General features: G+C 41.4%; 1 protein-coding gene across 1 annotated transcript in view; it reads left to right on the top strand.

Annotated features, from left to right (window-relative positions):
- MCF2L2 (MCF.2 cell line derived transforming sequence-like 2) overlaps positions 1–17,921 on the top strand; it is a 271,514-nt gene that overhangs the window by 217,401 nt on the left and 36,192 nt on the right. The window contains exons 17-22 of the mRNA XM_040480870.1: positions 1,684–1,799; positions 2,961–3,030; positions 7,687–7,779; positions 8,771–8,863; positions 12,709–12,780; positions 16,046–16,171. Coding sequence (XP_040336804.1) covers positions 1,684–1,799; positions 2,961–3,030; positions 7,687–7,779; positions 8,771–8,863; positions 12,709–12,780; positions 16,046–16,171 — 570 coding nt within the window. The remainder of the gene's footprint in view (positions 1–1,683; positions 1,800–2,960; positions 3,031–7,686; positions 7,780–8,770; positions 8,864–12,708; positions 12,781–16,045; positions 16,172–17,921) is intronic.

Raw genomic sequence — 17,921 nt, 5'->3', positions numbered from 1 at the left:
AAGAACTTACCAAACAAAACACCCAGAAAACCAAATAATACAGTGAAGAAATGGGCAGAAGACATGAAGCGACAGTTTTCCAAAGAAGACATCCAGATGGCCAACAGACACATGAAAAGATGGTCAATGACACTCATCATCAGGGAAATACAAATCAAAACCACACTGAGATACCACCTCACACCAGTCAGAGTGGCTAAAATTAACAAATCACAAGACTATAGATGCTGGCGAGGATGTGGAGAAATGGGAACCCTCTTGCACTGTTGGTAGGAATGCAAACTAGTGCAGTCACTCTGGAAAACAGTGTGGAGGTTCCTCAAAAAATTAAAAATAGAACTACCCTATGACCCAGCAATAGCACTGGTAGGAATTTACCCAAGGGATACAGGAGTGCTGATGCATAGGGGCACTTGTACCCCAATGTTTATAGCAGCACTTTCAACAATAGCCAAATTGTGGAAAGAGCCTAAATGTCCATTAACTGATGAATGGATAAAGAAGATGTGATTTATATATACAATGGAATACTACTTGACAATGAGAAAGAATGAAATCTGGCCATTTGCAGCAACATAGATGGAACTGGAGGGTATTATGCTAAGTGAAATAAGTCAGCCAGAGAAAGACAGGTACCATATGTTTTCACTCATGTGGATCTTTTTTTTTTTTTAATTTTTTTTTTAATGTTTATTTATTTTTGAGACAGAGAGAGACAGAGCATGAATGGGGGAGGGCCAGAGAGAGGGAGACACAGAATCTGAAACGGGCTCCAGGCTCTGAGCTGTCAGCACAGAGCCTGACGCGGGGCCCGAACTCACGGACCGCGAGATCATGACCTGAGCCGAAGTCAGCCGCTCAACCGACTGAGCCACCCAGGCGCCCCTCACTCATGTGGATCTTGAGAAGCTTAACAGAAGACCTTGGGGAGCAGAAGGGAGGAAAAACTCACAGAGATAGAGGGAGGCAAACCATTAGAGACTCTTGAGTACAGAGAATAAACTGAGGGTTGATGGGGGGTGGGGGAAAGGGGAAAGTGGGCGATGGGCATTGAAGAGGGCACTTGTTGGGATGAGCACTGGGTGTTGCATGGAAACTGATTTGACAATAAATTATATTTTAAAAAATAATTATTTTGAATAAATGTAGCAACATTGAAAAATGCTTATAAAAGTAAAAACAATATATGTAGAATTTTACAAGCTTAGCCCAAAATGCATGTGGAAAAACAGAATATGAATTACATGTGATTACTGTGATTACAACCATATAAAATAAGCTTTTAAAAAGTTATGAAGGAAATATAATAAAACAATAGTAATTGTGTTTGGTTGTAAAATGATGGGTAAGTCTTTGGCTTTCACACTTGACTTGTATAACATAAACATTTTAAAAATACATTTTTTTCTTTCTATAAATTGCCGTTTTATTATCATTGCCATTTAACCATCTTCTGAAGATGGACACATGAAGGACATAATATCAAAAGAAAGCATTTGATGGAATGGGTTTCAGGAGATAACTGTCAATCAAGATGAGTCAAGAGCAACAAAGCCTGGAAAACAGCATTTTTCTAAACACCATATTTCCTAATTATTAGGGTTTTGGTCCCTGGAGTAGCTAATTCAGATCATCTCTCATATGTTCCTACCTGTAAAACCTACCTTGTTTCCACCTCTGCAGGGATATATCACTCCAATGGATTTTATTTGGCTGAAGCATCTGATTCCAGATGTTCTTCAGAATAACAAGGAGCTTCTCTTTGGGAATATTAGAGAACTTTATGAATTTCACAACAGGTATATAGTAATTTATATTATCAGGAAAAATGGAAAGTAGAAGAACAATGGAAATCAGACTGATGGAATTTGGAGATGAACATGCTTAGACATTGCTAGGCTTAAGCAAGTAGTTCAGAGTCCGTGGATTTGGTTGGGGTGGGATGGGATGAGAGGGAGGGAAGAAGTGCCACAGATCTCTGAGGGAGAAGGGGAAAGGCACCAATGGAGCATGTACCAGGTGTCAGGAATTAAGGTAATATTTCTTGTATGTTCCTTTGCTTATTTATCTATTCATGCATCAGCATTTTATTGTGGACCTGTACTATGTCAGGCACTGTGTTCAGCATTGGGAATACAAAGATGAGCAAGACACACATCCACATACGTACTGTCATAGGGTAGTGCTGGGAGCTAGGGTGTTGGAAAATGCTAACTGGTTAAACAAGTTGTCCTTGTAGCCCAGGGCTGGTTGGGTGTTGAGTTTTAGAGACTTAGAGGAGGAAGGGACTTTAGAAATCATCTTCCCAGCCTTTCATTTCACAGATGATACTGCAGCTCGTTTCCTCTCTTTACTCAATATAGTAACCCCAAATCACACATGTAATTGATGGAAAAGGAAAAGACTGCTTGGTGAATTGAACCACAGTTGCTTCTCAAACACGTCTCCTGTCCATTGGTCAGACACAAAAGTGAAATGGAAATCCCGTTTCTGCTACCTTCTCTGGAAAAGTTATTCAACCTCTATGTAACTCAGGTTTCATATTTATGAAACCCTACTTTGCAAGATTTGGTGGATGATTAAATGAGATATTGTTTATGAAGTACTTAGCTTATGCCTGACTTACTTGAAGCTCTCAGTGATATTAACAGTAGCAGCGGCAACAGCAGTTCTTATTAATGTTATTAACATATAGCAGGGAGCATCATTGCATCTTGTCTATCTATAGCTAGTGCTTAGAATGATCAGGACAGCTGTAGGTAGTTTCAAGGAATCCTAGTAATGTCACAGAATGTTTTTTCTCCCAAATCGGTGTGTTGAAAATGAGTCAAGAGCAACAAAGCCTGGAAAACAGCATTTTTCTAAAGACCTCTTAAAACCTTATATGATTTTACTTTTAAAAAGTTTTAACCTGATACATGTAAAAAAATTAAAACATTATTATACTTTTCTTTCCCTAGGACTTTTCTAAAAGAATTGGAAAAGTGCACCGAAAACCCTGCACTTCTGGCACGTTGCTTTCTCAAGAGAGTAAGTCTGTGCTCCCAGTAAGTCGAAACAACCATGTGATTAAAGTTAACCCTTAATTTTCTGTGTATGAGGCAAGGGCAAATGGAAATATCAATGGTCTAAAGAGTTACACATGCCTTTTGAGTGCAAAGCAGGAGTCGGATGAGTCCAGTTTGACTAAGCTCATATGACAGGTGGGAGCAACTTACAAGCTTGGCCTCCTGTAAAGCCTGGTGACACGGAAGACTGCCCCCCCCCCCCACCTCCTGCAAAGCAGACGATCCTGCTCTGAATGACTGAACTGTTTTCAAACAAGAATCACACAGCAGGTTTAAATTCCTCACTAAAGTTGTATTAACACTCTCAAGAGAAGTACTGATGCTAAACTAAAAGTCTCAAAAAATGTATTTTCTTCCATTTTATTTATTTGTTTGTTTATTTATTTATTTATTTATACAACATAGAGGATATACTTAGCACCCAGTTTATGATTTCCTGTCCTACAACACCATACTTCTGATTATTTCCCCTTCCCTGCTGCCACACCTCTTCCCTTTTGCCCTCTCTGCACCCTTCCTTTGGGCAGTGAATAGGCTGTTTGGTCCAGTGGTACTCTGTAAGCTGTCACAGAGAAATGTATTGCCCAGTACCACTCCCCACCAAGTACTTTCTTCCCTTGGGAGGACTATGCAGATGATCCTCACGCCCTGAACTCTCAAAGTCTCCCATTTCTTCTCTCTCAACCAGCCCTTCTTTTCATTCCCTTTCTTCTTTTTCTTTTTGTGAGCCTGACACAACAGCTCAAACAGCTTAAAAATTTTTAAACAATCCAAATTATGGCTGATAAGTCTAAGAGCAGTACTTGTGATAAACTGACAGCAAGAAAATAAAAATCCCCAGGTTTCAAGGCCTTTGACATAATGGAGAGGCAGAGCCTTCAACCTTCAGCATTCCTAATGGCTTAGAAGGACCTTTCTTGGCCCGGTATCAGCTTTCCACCACAGCCTCATCATAGGCTTTTCATCAAGTGCCAGAATTCAAGATACACTAAAAATGATTTTGTATTCAATCTGATTAATTTCCTTTTTGAGTTACTTTTATAGCATTATTAGTGCTTTATACTGTTTTGCAATTTTGTATTCATCAAACCACCAATGTGAAATCTAGTTTCATAGTTTAGAAATATTTTATAATTGCTTATGTCATTATTGCAAAGACTTGTTTAAATTGTTGGATGAGAAAAGGCCAGAACCCTGTGGGGAGAAAGTGGATATTATTTTAAAAACTGTCCAAGTATAATGAAATGGTCAGGGAATTGCTGACAAAACATCTTTTCCTAGAAGAATTCCTCACCTAAAGTTTTGCAAAGCCTTCTATAGTCCTCCATTTTGGGAGAAACCTCAGAAATTATTCCATCCAGACCTGCATTTAAATGCTGCATATAATCCTAATGATTTATGATGTTGGAGACAGAATATAGGTAATAAATTCTTCCCAAGCACAAAGTTATTAGTCTGGGACAAATGGAGTAATTAAAAACCATGACCACCTATTCTTTGAGGCTCCTTGAGGGAATTGGCTACTGCTATGTATTTGTTAGCTAATAAGATGGGCCCCTCAACCATTATGTACCACAACAGTTGACCTTTTCTTAGTAGCATTTGCAGAATTCTGTGGAGATGAGTTTTGAAATATTGCTCTGTCCAAGTGTTTTAATCAGACTCTATAGCTTGCAGAATCCAGGAAGATCCTGCCCCAGAGGCCAAGCTCTATGTAGAATAACATTTGTCAGTAGTTTACTTTGAGTTCCATTTGCTCTGAGATCTGACATGGCACAAAAGAGCGTGCTTTCAGACATGGCTGAAAGAGCACTGAGGTGGGAGTCAGGAATGTAACTTCTTGTCTAAGTTGAGCCACTTGCTATCTGCATGACCTCACATTAAATCACTTCAACCCTTGGAGTCTCACTTTCTTTCTCCATACAATAAGCTTAATCATACCAATATGTAAAGTTGTTGTGGAGATCTAATAAAATAGTGTATGCAGAAGGGTTCTACAAAGTACAAAGTGCTTTGTCAATAGCTACCATTTATTGGGTATTCTGTATGTTATATTGGGCATTTGCTGAGAAGTTTTAATACATCATCTCATTTAATCTCACAGCAATCATAGTTGACTATTGTCATAAACCCATTTAATACATGAGAAAACTGAAGTATAGGAAGGTTAAGTCACTGAACTTGGGCCATTTGGTTTGTAAGTGACAAAGCCAAGAACTTAATCTGGACACTCCACCACCAGAGGCTCTGTCCTAATGCATAAACAATCATGTGTGAATATGAATTTTTGGTAGCAATTTTTTTTAGCCTCCTGATTTATTCTATAAGAAGGTGAGGGTAATCAGACACTTTCTTATGCTGCTGGTTAGTGTATATCCTTTCTTTAAGGAATTTTGGATTGAAGAGCAAATTTAAGTCAACAGTTGTGTTTTGGTGTTTGAAGGCTTATAATGTTCTGCATTGCTCAAAGTGCAGACATAGTACACAGACATAGGAACACAGGTTTCTGCTCAGCATCCATCAGGAGAACCATTTGCCTCTGTTACTGGGAAAGTTTGGGGAAAGGTGGCTGACTGTGGAGGTTGTTTTACTGAGTGGGGGGCTGGACCTCCAAAATCTCCTCCAGCTTTTAAGAATCCTCTAGTAGTTGGGGCACCTGGGTGGCTCAGTAAGTTAAGCCTCCAACTTTGGCTCAGGTCATGATCTCGCAGTCTGTGGGTTCGAGCCCATCATTGGGCTCTGTGCTGACAGCTCAGAGCCTGGAGCCTACTTTGGGTTCTGTGTCTCCCTCTCTTTCTGCCCCTCCTCTGCTCATTCTCTGTCTCTCTCTCTCTCTCTGTCTCTCTCTCTCTGTCTCTGTCTCTCTCTCAAAAATAAATAAACCTTAAAAATTTTTTTTAAAAAGAATCCTTTTGTGGTTAGTGTTGAAAGCAGTGAAACCTTGAATTGTTTTAGGTGCTAAAGGCCAATGTTTTGTGCTCTGACAGACCCAATGTGGGTGAGATGCCTTTATCAGTTTGTAATATTTTATAAGCCTGACTTTTGGTATGGCACAAATGTTCCCCATGTGTAGGTTGCTCTGCTCTGGAAGCCATGCCTGGCTTATCAATGGCACTCGGTAGATAGTTCTCAAGTGAATAAATAATGAACATATTGTTAAGCTCGGAGTTATTATTTTAGTTCCTTAACCTGTCTGAACAACATTTCCTCAAGGGTCATCTCCCTTCCATACACACACGCATGTAGTTTTTCCTGGAGAGAGTAGCAAAGGACAGAGTTGCTGAAGTTCTTGGAGTGAAGTGAAATGACCACTTACAATCCATCAGGAGAGGAGGAGAACTACAGAAACAGAAAGCATTCACTACAGCAGTGTGTTTGGAAGTAGAATAGACCTTGGGGTGCCTGGGTGGCTCAGTCATTTGAACATCTGTCTGACTCTTGGTTTCAGTTCATTCAGGTCATGATCTCACAGTTGGTGAGTTCGAGCCCCACATCGAGCTCTGCACTGACAGTGCAGAGCCTGCTTGGGATTCTTTCTCTCTCTCCCTCTCTCTGTCTGCCCCTTCCCCACTCACTCTCTGTCTCTCTATCAAAATATATAAATAAACTTAGAAGAAGAAGGAGACAGAGAAGGAGAAGGAGAAGGAGAAGAAGAATAGACCTAGCTAAAGCTGTGAGGGAAGAAATAACCTGTGTCCACATGAGGGAACATCAAGAGTTGGCCTGAGAAGCATAGGGACACAGAAGTCCATGAGGATGCAGCCACATGGGCTTCTCCAACCAGAGCGGCACAGGCTTTATGACAAGTGCAGCTGCTCTGGGCCAGGTCCTACTGATGGAGTGGATGGAGCTGGCAAGCTGACTCCTTTCTATCTGGGCAACCTTTCTATCTGGGCTGTTGATAGGTATGTGCCCATCTCTCATGGCCTTTGAGGCAAAAAGAAATAGGCCACACAGCACTTGGAATCTTTCATCTCTAGCCTTAGGATAGTCGTGTAATTTTTCCCATCTTGGAGTCTGGTGCTACAGGTGGAAGGTGATGTCTGAGGCAGAGCCTGCTCCTCTGAGAATTGTCCAAAGGACTTAGATCTATGTTGCTGTGTCCAAACTGCCATGTTTTCCTCTTGGGGTGTTTGTACCTTTTGGCTGTCTCTTGGGGTTTTTTTCCCCCCTAGGTTTGGCCCATGATGATCATAATAGGAAGACAGGGAGAGAGAAAGATGGGGCCATCAGCTACTGGCACCTTTTTTGTCAGTTTTGTCCCTCACTGCAGAGCTATTCTGGGGGAACAGTGATGTCCTGGGTAAAGAGCAGAGGAGGAAGGACGGAGATGAAAAACCTATCCCGGTTTATGAATTAACTGATTTACCAGAGTCCTGTAGTTGCTCCCACAGCACCCTGTTCATGTCCGTGCTTAGTACTTATGGCTGTTTAGAGCCCTCTGTTTGCCCTCCCATCACACAGTCACCCCAACATAAGGTTATCACACACCCCCAGTTCCTCACACCATGAAAATACTCAGGCTTGTTGAATATTCGAGTGAATAAACAGTATCATCCTATTCTCTTCCTGAAAAATGCCACCTGATTAATTTGTTCCAATGCTTTTCCTCTTCCAGAAAGAAGATCTTCAAATGTATTTTAAATACCATAAGAATCTGCCCCGAGCTAGGGCAATCTGGCAAGAATGTCAAGACTGCGCCTTCTTTGGGGTAATGTTGAGACCACAAAGTCTCCCACAAATTGCTTTCCCTGAGCAATGTTTGCATGCGCCAAGTCTTTAAAGAAATCAGAAGTATGAACAAGGCAGGGGAATTTGGCATTTGAATTTATATTTATTAAAAGTCTCTCCTATTTTGAAATTCTGTGTTGGAAGTTTTGATGCTGCCTTGGGTCTCTATGGGACAGGCCTGTGAGGAGCAGCTGTAGCCTGATGAGCAAACCAGAGCCCTCTTGTAGGATGGGGGATTTATTTATTTATTTATTTATTCATTCATTCATTCATAAATATCACTTACTGTCAGGTTAGCTAACATACAGTGTATATAGTGTGCTCTTGGTTTCAGAAGTAGATTCCCGTGATTCATCGCTTACATACAACACCCAGTGCTCATCCCAAGGGCCCTCCTCAATGCCCATCACCCGTTTCCCCTCTCCGCCGGCCCTCCCATCAACCCTCAGTTTGTTCTCTGTATTTAAGAGTCTCTTATGGTTTGCCTCCTCTCTGAAACTATTTTTTCCCCTTCCGTCCCCCCATGGTCTTCTGTTAGGTTTCTCAAATTAGGATGGGGAATTTTAAATGGGCTCCCTGGAATGATATTCATCAGTCATCACATAAGTCATCAAGTCTTCCAGACTCAAAATGAGCTGAATAGACAGCATCACCCCCAACTCAAACACAGGCTGCATCTTTTTCAGGATTTGAAGTGCCCCACTGCATTCTACCAGAGTTGCTTTCTAAAAGAAATAAATGGTCCTGCTTCCCTAGTTGCATATACAATTACTAGCCAAGCCATGCTTTTTCCCCTTTCTCTCATTTTACATACTGTTCCTGAGGGATCCAACAACTCAATAGCTTTACAAAGCTGGTCAAGCTCATTTCCACAAGGAGCCCGCTTCATTTCTTGTTTTCAAATGCTGCCGCTTTGTTCCCTCTGGGTGTTGTTTGTTTTGTTTCACATTGTTTCTGTTTGACTTTTAAAGGTGTGCCAGCGCCAACTGGATCACAATATCCCTCTTTTTAAGTATCTTAGAGGACCAAGCCAGAGGCTTCTCAAATACCAGATGCTGTTAAAGGTAAAGTCAATGAGACAGCGCTTTCCTGTGCTGGGAAAACATGCACGTGCTGTGGTGCTCTTTTCCTTAGACATGTAGAGCTATGACTTTATCTTCCCAATGTGAAGATACGTCTATCCTCCAGGCTTTTTCTGTCCTCCAAGTCTAAAGCAGCACACCTCAGTGAGGAGTAAGACCAAAGAATCAGAGAGTTGAAAGGGACCTGGAAGCCTGGCTAATCCAACATGCAGCCCAAGGCATGAATCTCTAAGGAGGCTGGTTTGGGGCTGGAGAGGTTCTTGGGAGCAAAGGGTGAAAGGAGTCCCTCCACACTGCTGGCAGCTGAGAGGGTAGGGAGGCAGCCAGAGCCTCTATTCTCATGTAAGATATCGGCAGGTAAGATATCGTCAGCTCCAGGGGCGCCTGGGTGGCGCAGTCGGTTAAGCGTCCAACTTCAGCCAGGTCGCGATCTTTCGGTCCGTGAGTTCGAGCCCCGCGTCGGGCTCTGGGCTGATGGCTCAGAGCCTGGAGCCTGTTTCCGATTCTGTGTCTCCCTCTTTCTCTGCCCCTCCCCCGTTCATGCTCTGTCTCTCTCTGTCCCAAATATAAATAAAAACAAAACAAAAAAAAAAAAAAAACAACGAAGATATCGTCGGCTCCATTTTTACAGATAAGGCAAGGAGCTTCAGAAAAGAATTGTGATTTTCCTCAAAGTCACAATTTTATGTACATTAAAGCAATGGAAGGGAGAAGGCAAAACCGGAGTCTTTTCTCCTTTTGCAACATCCACCTCCACCCCTAGATTAAGAGATCTTTCTCAAGAGCAACATAACAGAATGAATTTTGCTCTGCTGAACACCTAGGTGGTTCTTTCTCTGACATCAGCACACCTGCAGGAGAGCACTCCCAAACACCCAAGCAGGACAGAAGGAGCTGTCAGGCTGCCTCCCCATGTGTGAGCTGAGGGAAAGCTTCAGCCGCTTCTCCATGTTGTGTTTTGAGTTAACCTTTATGAGCAGCTCTTGCCCAGTGGTTACCACCTCTGAAAAAAACACAAGCACCTGCTATTTACTGGGTACCTTCCCATATAAATTTCTTATTTAATCCCCACAATCAGATGCACCAGAAAGTCTCTGGTGTATGAAGAAACTGAGGCTCAGGGAGGTTAAGCTCATTGCCTAACATTCTGCCCTCAGAAAAAGGTGCCCTTTTCGGTTTGCATCTGCAGCCCCAGCCGAGGCTGGACCAGCTATGCCGTCACCAGCTGTGGCATTACTGGACCTCTTCGGCCTTAGTTTTCTCCTGTGTGAGATACTGGAACCTCCTTCACAGGATTGGTGTGAGGGGCAAGTGGGTAATGCATGAAGAGAGCTCACTCAGTGCTGACCCCTGGGAAGCTTCTGGGAACACATAGCCATTGTTTTATACCCAGAGATGTCACACTGGTGTGGGAATGAGGGTGATGCCCACTGCCTCCCTCCACGAGTGGCATGTGTGAGTGTGTTTCAATAGTGTTCATTCAGGGCTTCACACTCCTGTAACTGTCCCATCTTTACTGTCATCTAAGCTGGACAAGTCTTACCACTGAGCCCCGTGAGGAAGGAGCCAGACAAGTGGGGGTCCTCACCACCTCCGTCTGGGGGCATCGGGTACCGAGGTGCTCAAGTTTTCCCACAGAAGTGATGCTGAGACAATCATGAAGTTCTGTACCATAGCTGGAGGACCACAGGGCACAGTAATTAGAAACCCAGACTGAGGAGTTAGCCATCGTGGGTGTGGATCCAGCTCTGACGCTTCCAGACTGCTTGGACTCAGGCAAATTACTTAACCTCTCTCTGCCTCAGGTTCCTCAACTGTAACATGAAGGTAGTACTAGTACTTTCCTGGTATGTTTCTTGGGAGCATAAATGAGGTAGTCCAGGTGACAAGTAATTAGAGAATTTTGTTAGTTCATTTCACTGAGGAAACAAGAGACAGAATCACTGTAAAATATTCCTCGGGGGTCTGCGCGAAACCAATGGAGGTTACTCAAGGCAAACCAGTTTTTCCCATTCACTGCATGCTGGAAAAACAAGTTCAGACCACTGGCCCGCCTGTGAGGGAAGGAAGAACTTTCCAGTGTTCTCCACCCTGAGGGACAGAGCTCATTCTGAAAGGCCTACCATCAACTTCTTTAAGAACATGGATGTCTGACTGATTGTCTCATGGCTTAGAAAGGATCATGGGATCCTGGTCTGAGACAGCTTTTCCCTAGTACAAAAATAAGGGAAAGAAATGATAGATTATACCATTAAAAATAGACACCTGAAAAATTGGGTAAAATATCATATAAGCAAGATAGATACATGACAGATGGTCAGCATGTCTAGTAATGAGTGCATAGAAGTTAATAATTTAAAAAAAAAGAACCAAAAAGAAATGATACCTATGAAATAATATCTTTCCTGAGATATTATGAAAATTAACAGTCAGAACAGAGTTTTGAGTACATAATGTACATAATGTCTAATGAGTCATGGCAAACTGATTAAAAATATATTGTATATTAGCATATATTAAAAATAGATGCATTTAGGGACAACAGAAATTCACTTTTATTGAGCCCATGATTTATGTCAAATAGGCTATGTATGGAAACTATCAAATTTAATGTAGAGAATTTTTCTAGCCTAGATTTTAAGATATATATGATTCAGAAAATGGTACATTACTTATTTACAGTAAATTTTGCTTATTACAGGAAGAATGTTCTAGAATAGGGGGTTGTGCTGATTTCCTGTGTAATGCAAGTCATGCAATATTCATTTTTCTTCTTTTACAAAAATTAAATAGACTACTATTAGAAAAAAGAATTAATAGGGAGAGGTTGGTAAAAGGGTATAAACTTACAGCTTATGAGATGAATAAGGCTTGAGGATCTAATGTAAAACATTGTAACTGTAGTTGGTAACAGTGTATTTTATAATGGCAATTTGCTAAAAGTAGAACTTAAATGTTCTTGCCAAAAAAGAAAAAAAGAGATAAATATGTGAGGTAATGGATGTGTTAATTAACAAGATGGAGGCAATCCTTTTACAATATATATGTGTACCAAATATATATACCATATATACTTTAACTTTATACTTTAAATACCTAACAGTTTTATATGTCAATTATACTTCCAAGTTGAAATAAAAAAGAAAATAATTAAAAAATGAACAGAGGACATAGGCAGTTTACAAAAGAATAAATGCTAATGGCAAACACGTTTTTGAAAGTTCTAACTCACCTGCTCTTTGAGAAATTCACATTAAAACAATGAGGTAGGATTTCTCTGTCGATTGAATTGACAACACTTTTTGATTAAATGTTAATACTCCATGTATGGTGGAGCTAATGAAGCAAGCTTTCATATATGACTGGTGGGAACATAGTCCTTCTGTAAAGAACTTGGAAATACGCATCAAAACTTTTAACATTGACGATTTCACTTCTAGGAATTTATCCTTTGGAAAAATGCACAAAGATTATTATTATAGTAAAAATTATTGAACCTAAATGTTTAATAGTAGGGAGATTAATTAATTATGATTTATCTACAGAATGCAACAGTCTGCTACAATTAAAAAACATGTTTACAAAAACATAATGTCATGGAAAAATGTTTGTGATATGTTAAGTGAGAAAAAATAGGCTCCGGAAAAATGTTTCCAATATGAGTCTGGTTGTGGAAAGAACTCTGTGCCATTCTTTCGCTCTTACATGTGACACACAAACTTACATACATCCTCTGTTGATTTGGCATTTGCTGGAGATTGTTGACATGGTAGATTTAGTTGGCATTTTGCTTTTTAATTTCCAATAAGGCTTTTGGATTAATGCAGGGTCTGCTGGACTTTGAGACTCCTAAGGATTGGGAGATAGACCCAGGAGACCAGGAAGGAGGTTCGGCTAAGGTACTGTATATTAAATATTAGCTTACATAACTAACTGTTATACTAATGGTATCTGTCTCTGGTTGGAAGGATTTATGGCAATTTTGTTTGTCTTGTTTATGATCTTTATTGTTTATATTTTCTAAAATAGCATATATCCTATAATTTATAGTCACAGAAAAAACAAAACAATTAAAGGCAATTTCAACCTGAGGTTTGTAACAGGACAAGTAGTAATACATTTTCTTTCCTTCACATAGAAATATTTTAACAGGAGGTGTGCCTGGGTGGCTCAGTTGGTCAAGCTTCAACTCTTGATTTCAGCTCGGATCATGATGTCAGGGTCGTGGGTTTGAGCCCCATTTTGGGCTCTGCATTACTGACAGTATGGAGCCTGCTTAGGATTCTGGCTCTCCCTCTCCCTGCCCCTCCCCCACTCACATTCCCTCTCTCTCTTAAAATAAATAAACTTAAAAAAATGTTTTAACAGGAACACGAAATTAAGTGAATGTGTAAAATGCGTACATAAAAGACTGGAAATAAATATGATAAAATCTCAGCTGTGGTTTTCCTGCATGGTAGGATTATGAGGGGCGCCTGGGTGGCTCAGTCGGTTGGGCGTCCGACTTGGGCTCAGGTCATGATCTCGTGGTTCTCGGGTTCGAGCCCCGCATCGGGCTCTGTACTGACAGCTCAGGGCCTGGAGTCTGCTTTGTGGGTTCTGTCTCCCTCTCTCTCTGCCCCTGCCCAGCTCATACTCTCTCTCTCTCAAAAATAAATAAAACATTAAAAAAGAAGAAGAAGAGATGGGAGCCATACCACATACAACATTTCACAGGAAATTTGTGACTTACCAGTGGGGTTTCTTTTAAATTTCCTATAAAATATTCTGGTTTTAACAAGAAAAACATGAGGAGCAGTCATTTGTATGCCCTCCCTGCTCAGAATATATGGTAGGGACCCCTTCAAATTAAGAGAAGCTCAAGATACAGATAATAATTTTATAGCCTGGAGCAAGGGGAGCTAGGCTGAGTTAGTTTAATAATATTTGTAAGGATATTTCTGAGCCCTACATTATGCAATGTAAAAGTAACTACCTGCTGTGTTTGTGGGAGGAGGGTTAGTGGGAAGGAGAGGGAATAGGAGCAGTTGAGTCACGAAAAGGAAGTTGAGGGCTTTTTTCCTGATGTTTATATATATATATTTTAAAGGTTTATTCATTTTCAGAGACAGAGAGACAGAGCATGGGGGGGTGGAGGGGCAGAGAGAGAGGGAAACACAGAATCTGAAGCAGGCTTCCAGGCTCTGAGCTGTCAGCACAGAGCTCGATGTGGGGCTGGAACCCACAAGCCATGGGGTCATGACTATATATATATATATATATATATATATATATTTTTTTTTTTTTTTTGAAAGAAAAATCGCAGGGGAGGGGCAAATAGAGAGGGAGACAGAGAATTCAAAGCAGGCTCTGTGCTGACACCAGAGAGCACAAGGTGGGGGGCTCCAACTCACAAACTGCTCAAATTCATACACAGCAAGATCATGACTTTGTCTCAAGTCATTGATTGGTCTTGTCACTCAAATCCCTGATCCAAAGAAACTGATCCCCAGTGCTTAGGCAGAGATTAGGAAAATGCACAAACCTTTGCTTGCATCTTGCTGTAGAGGACAAAAAGAGGTGGGGCTATATGGGGGGGAGGGGGGCAGCAAAGAGCTGTCTGTCCTTTGTTGTAGAAATTGATGTGTTAGGGGTGCCTGGATGGCTCCGTTGGTGAAGCATCTGACTCTTGATTTGGGCCCAGGGCATGATCTCATGGTGGTGGGATTCAGCCTGCATGTCAGGTTCTGTGCAGAGCCTGCTTGGGATTCCCTCTCTCTCTCTCCCTCTGCCCTTCCCATGCTCACACTCTCTCTCTCAAAATAAATAAGTAAACTTTAAAAAAAAAAAAAGGAGAAATTGATGTTTTTAAAAAATTTTTTTAATGTTTTTATTTATATTTGAGACAGAAAGAGACAGAGCATGAGCAGGGGAGGGGCTGAGAGAGAGGGAGACACAGAATCCGAAGCAGCTCCAGGCTCTGAGCTGTCAGCACAGAGCTGGGTGAGGGGCTTGAACTCATGGACTGTGAGATCATGACCTGAGCCGAAGTCGGACGCTTAACCTACTGAGCCACCCAGGCGCCCCAGAAATTGATGTGTTTAAAAACAAAAAGGAAGAAACCAAAATCTCTTTGTTGGTATTTACCAGATAACAGATAAATATGCTATGTAGGTAGCAGGGGAATAAAATACTGAAACTGTAAGCAAAAGACTTTCACACAGAAACAGTCATCTCTATTGTGTCCTAAGTGTCACAGTAGTAATAATTGGAACATTGGTCTCTTGAATTAGCAGTTACAATGTCTCCACTTAATGCTGAGACTTTGTGTTTGGGAGGTGCAGACCATGTTGGCTTACCTCTTTCATGTCTTTCATGGTGATAGAATGTGGGAAAGACTGGGGAAGGAGAAGAGGGAGAAAGGGTAGAGCTGGAGGGGGGATTCAATGTGGCAAATCCAACAGTTAGGGCATTTACATGATACTCATTAGTAAGCCTCCACATGGCAGGCAGCTCATTCTCTGCCTCTATGGGAGTTTACAAATATCCTCCTCTGGGATGGTTTTAAGCATAAATTTACCCACAGGAATATGATACTGAGATTGCACTTTTCAATAGGCCCCTGGTGGGATGTAAAACAGGGAGAGCAGCTTATATAAAGGGTCTGGGTTTTTCATGCTCCAAAAAAGGTCAGCATGGGGGCGCCTGGGTGGCTCTGTCTGTTCAGTGTCTGGCTCTTGATTTCGGTTCAGGTCATGATCTCGAGGTTCATGAGATTCTGCCCTGTTTCAGCACAGAGCCTGTGTGGGATTCTTTCTCCCTCTCTCTCTGCCTCTCTATTTCTCTCTCTTTCTCAAAATAAATAAATAAACTTTTTAAAATAAAAGGTCAGTATGTTTCTTATATAGCAGGAATATAATATCCATGATTTTGTGAACGTCATTCTTCATAAGTTCAATGTACAGAAGGTGCGGTTGGTTATTTTGCTTGTGTGTTTATCATGTATATAAACCAGCAAGTATCTTTAACCACCGTTCTTCGGGAGCAGGGAAAGAGATCCATGTATTTACCTTCTCAGTCTCTGTGCTGGCTGGATTGGTCTCTCCTTATCTCTGTCCTCTTTCCCTTGTTCACTTGGTAGATGGTTTACCTTTTGATTTCCAACAAGGCATTTGGTTTCCACAGAATGGGCCAAAGAGGACCAAGGATTCAGCATTCTTAGCTGAACTACAACAAGCTTTGGTCATGATGGAGGATTTGATCAAGTCCTGTGAGTTGGCCGTGGACCTGGCAGCAGTCACTGGATGTCCGGTATGTGCCATAGCAAGTGTTGGAACATCTCAGCAAAAGGCAGGCACAATATTACAAACATAGGAGATAGCTTATGGCAAAGTTAGAGAGATGACCTGTGGTAAAGGAATTGGACTCTGAGGAAAGTAGCCTAAATTGTTCTGCAAATCTGTGCTGTAGGAATCGAGGCAACAGCTTAGCATTTTCAGGAAACTTGTGTTGTATTTCCTGGGGTCTTGAATATTGAGACTGACCCACACTCTGGAAAAGCCAGGAACTCAAGGACCAGAACATATATGGGCGGGGCAAAGTGATGAAGGAGTAATTTATTCTGACTCATGGCACTATTAAAAGATTAAAATTTTTTCCTTCTTGACTCAGATTTTCTTGGTACAAAGTCCTTTGAAAATAGGTCCTAAGTGAAAGTCTAACTCCATTTTCACATCGCAGATCTCAGAAGAGGTCTGACAAGCATATATCGTACATCCCTTAATCCAAATGATTGAAGGAAAATACCAAAAGAAGCAATGCTAAGGAGTTGAACTCTCTCAACCCGGGCATTACGGTAAACTCCTGAGTAGGTCAATTCCAGGAATTCCAGGCAAGCTATCTTCTGTAACTGTATGGGCTCCTTAGGACTGGCCCATCACTGGTTTTCCTGGAGGTGCTCTAGATCTTGACTTAGGTGGATTAGTTTTCCATCACTGCCATAAAAACTTACCACCACCTTGGTGGCTTAGAGCAGCACACATTTATTATATTATAGTTCCACGGGTCAGAAGTACAACACAGTCTCACCAGGCTAAAATCAAGGTGTCTACTTTCCTTTTGGGAGGCTGTGGGAGAGAATCTGTTTCCTTGCCTTGTCCAGCTCCTTAAGGCCACACACATCCCCTGGCTCATGGTTTCTCTCTCCATTTCAAAGTTCTTCTCAAATCACATCATTCTTGGACCTTCTCTTCGACTTTCAAGGACTCTTGTGATTACATTGGACCCACCCATTAATCCATGGTATCTCCCCATCTCGAAATCAGCTGATGAATGGCCCTAATTCCATTAGCAACCTTAATTCCCATTTGTCATGTAACTTGACATAGTCTCAGATTCCAGGGATTAGGACGTGGCCCTCTTTGGGAGGCTGTTATTCTGTCTACCACACAAGGATCAAGCATTCTGAGAATTACATTTCAGACAGATACTTTTCCTTCTTATTTTTATCCCATTTTAACATACTGTTTATTGAAGTCTAGGCAAATGAAATGACCTTTCCTTTCTTTCCTGATCATAAGTCAAACCTTGCAAATTAATTAGGGGCCAACGTGGTCTTTTTATTTCCCTCCCTCCTGGTATTTCTCTGACCAGCATCTCAGAAGCAGCCCCACTGGGTCCACAGTGATCAGGCAGTGAATGCTGTTACTGTCCCCTGGGACTCAAGAGTGCTCTCTGCTTACTTCTGATGCATGATTCAGAAGGGTATTCATGGAGCACAGCGTATGTGAGGGAGGGGATGATTTTCTTGGTAAAATTTTTTTCCTTCTTCATTTAAGGGAACTCAAGGAAGCAATTTGTTTAATCATTTTGGGACGTCTTCCTGTTCTTTTTATCTTTGAACACGTGTCAGCTAATCCTGTTAGTATCCATCTCCCTGAATCAAATGAATGGCTTGGAAATCATACACAGGGCAGGAAACTCCCAGTTTTATTCTAAGTGTGGGTAACATAGGAGGAGGAAGTTATGAGAAAATAATTACCAAAATGTGAGTAAGTAGAAT

The sequence above is a fragment of the Herpailurus yagouaroundi genome, unplaced genomic scaffold (assembly GCF_014898765.1).
Source record: "Herpailurus yagouaroundi ecotype Mexico unplaced genomic scaffold, PumYag 159, whole genome shotgun sequence".
Lineage (NCBI taxonomy): Eukaryota > Metazoa > Chordata > Mammalia > Carnivora > Felidae > Herpailurus > Herpailurus yagouaroundi.
This window is presented reverse-complemented; position numbering and strand designations above follow the sequence as displayed.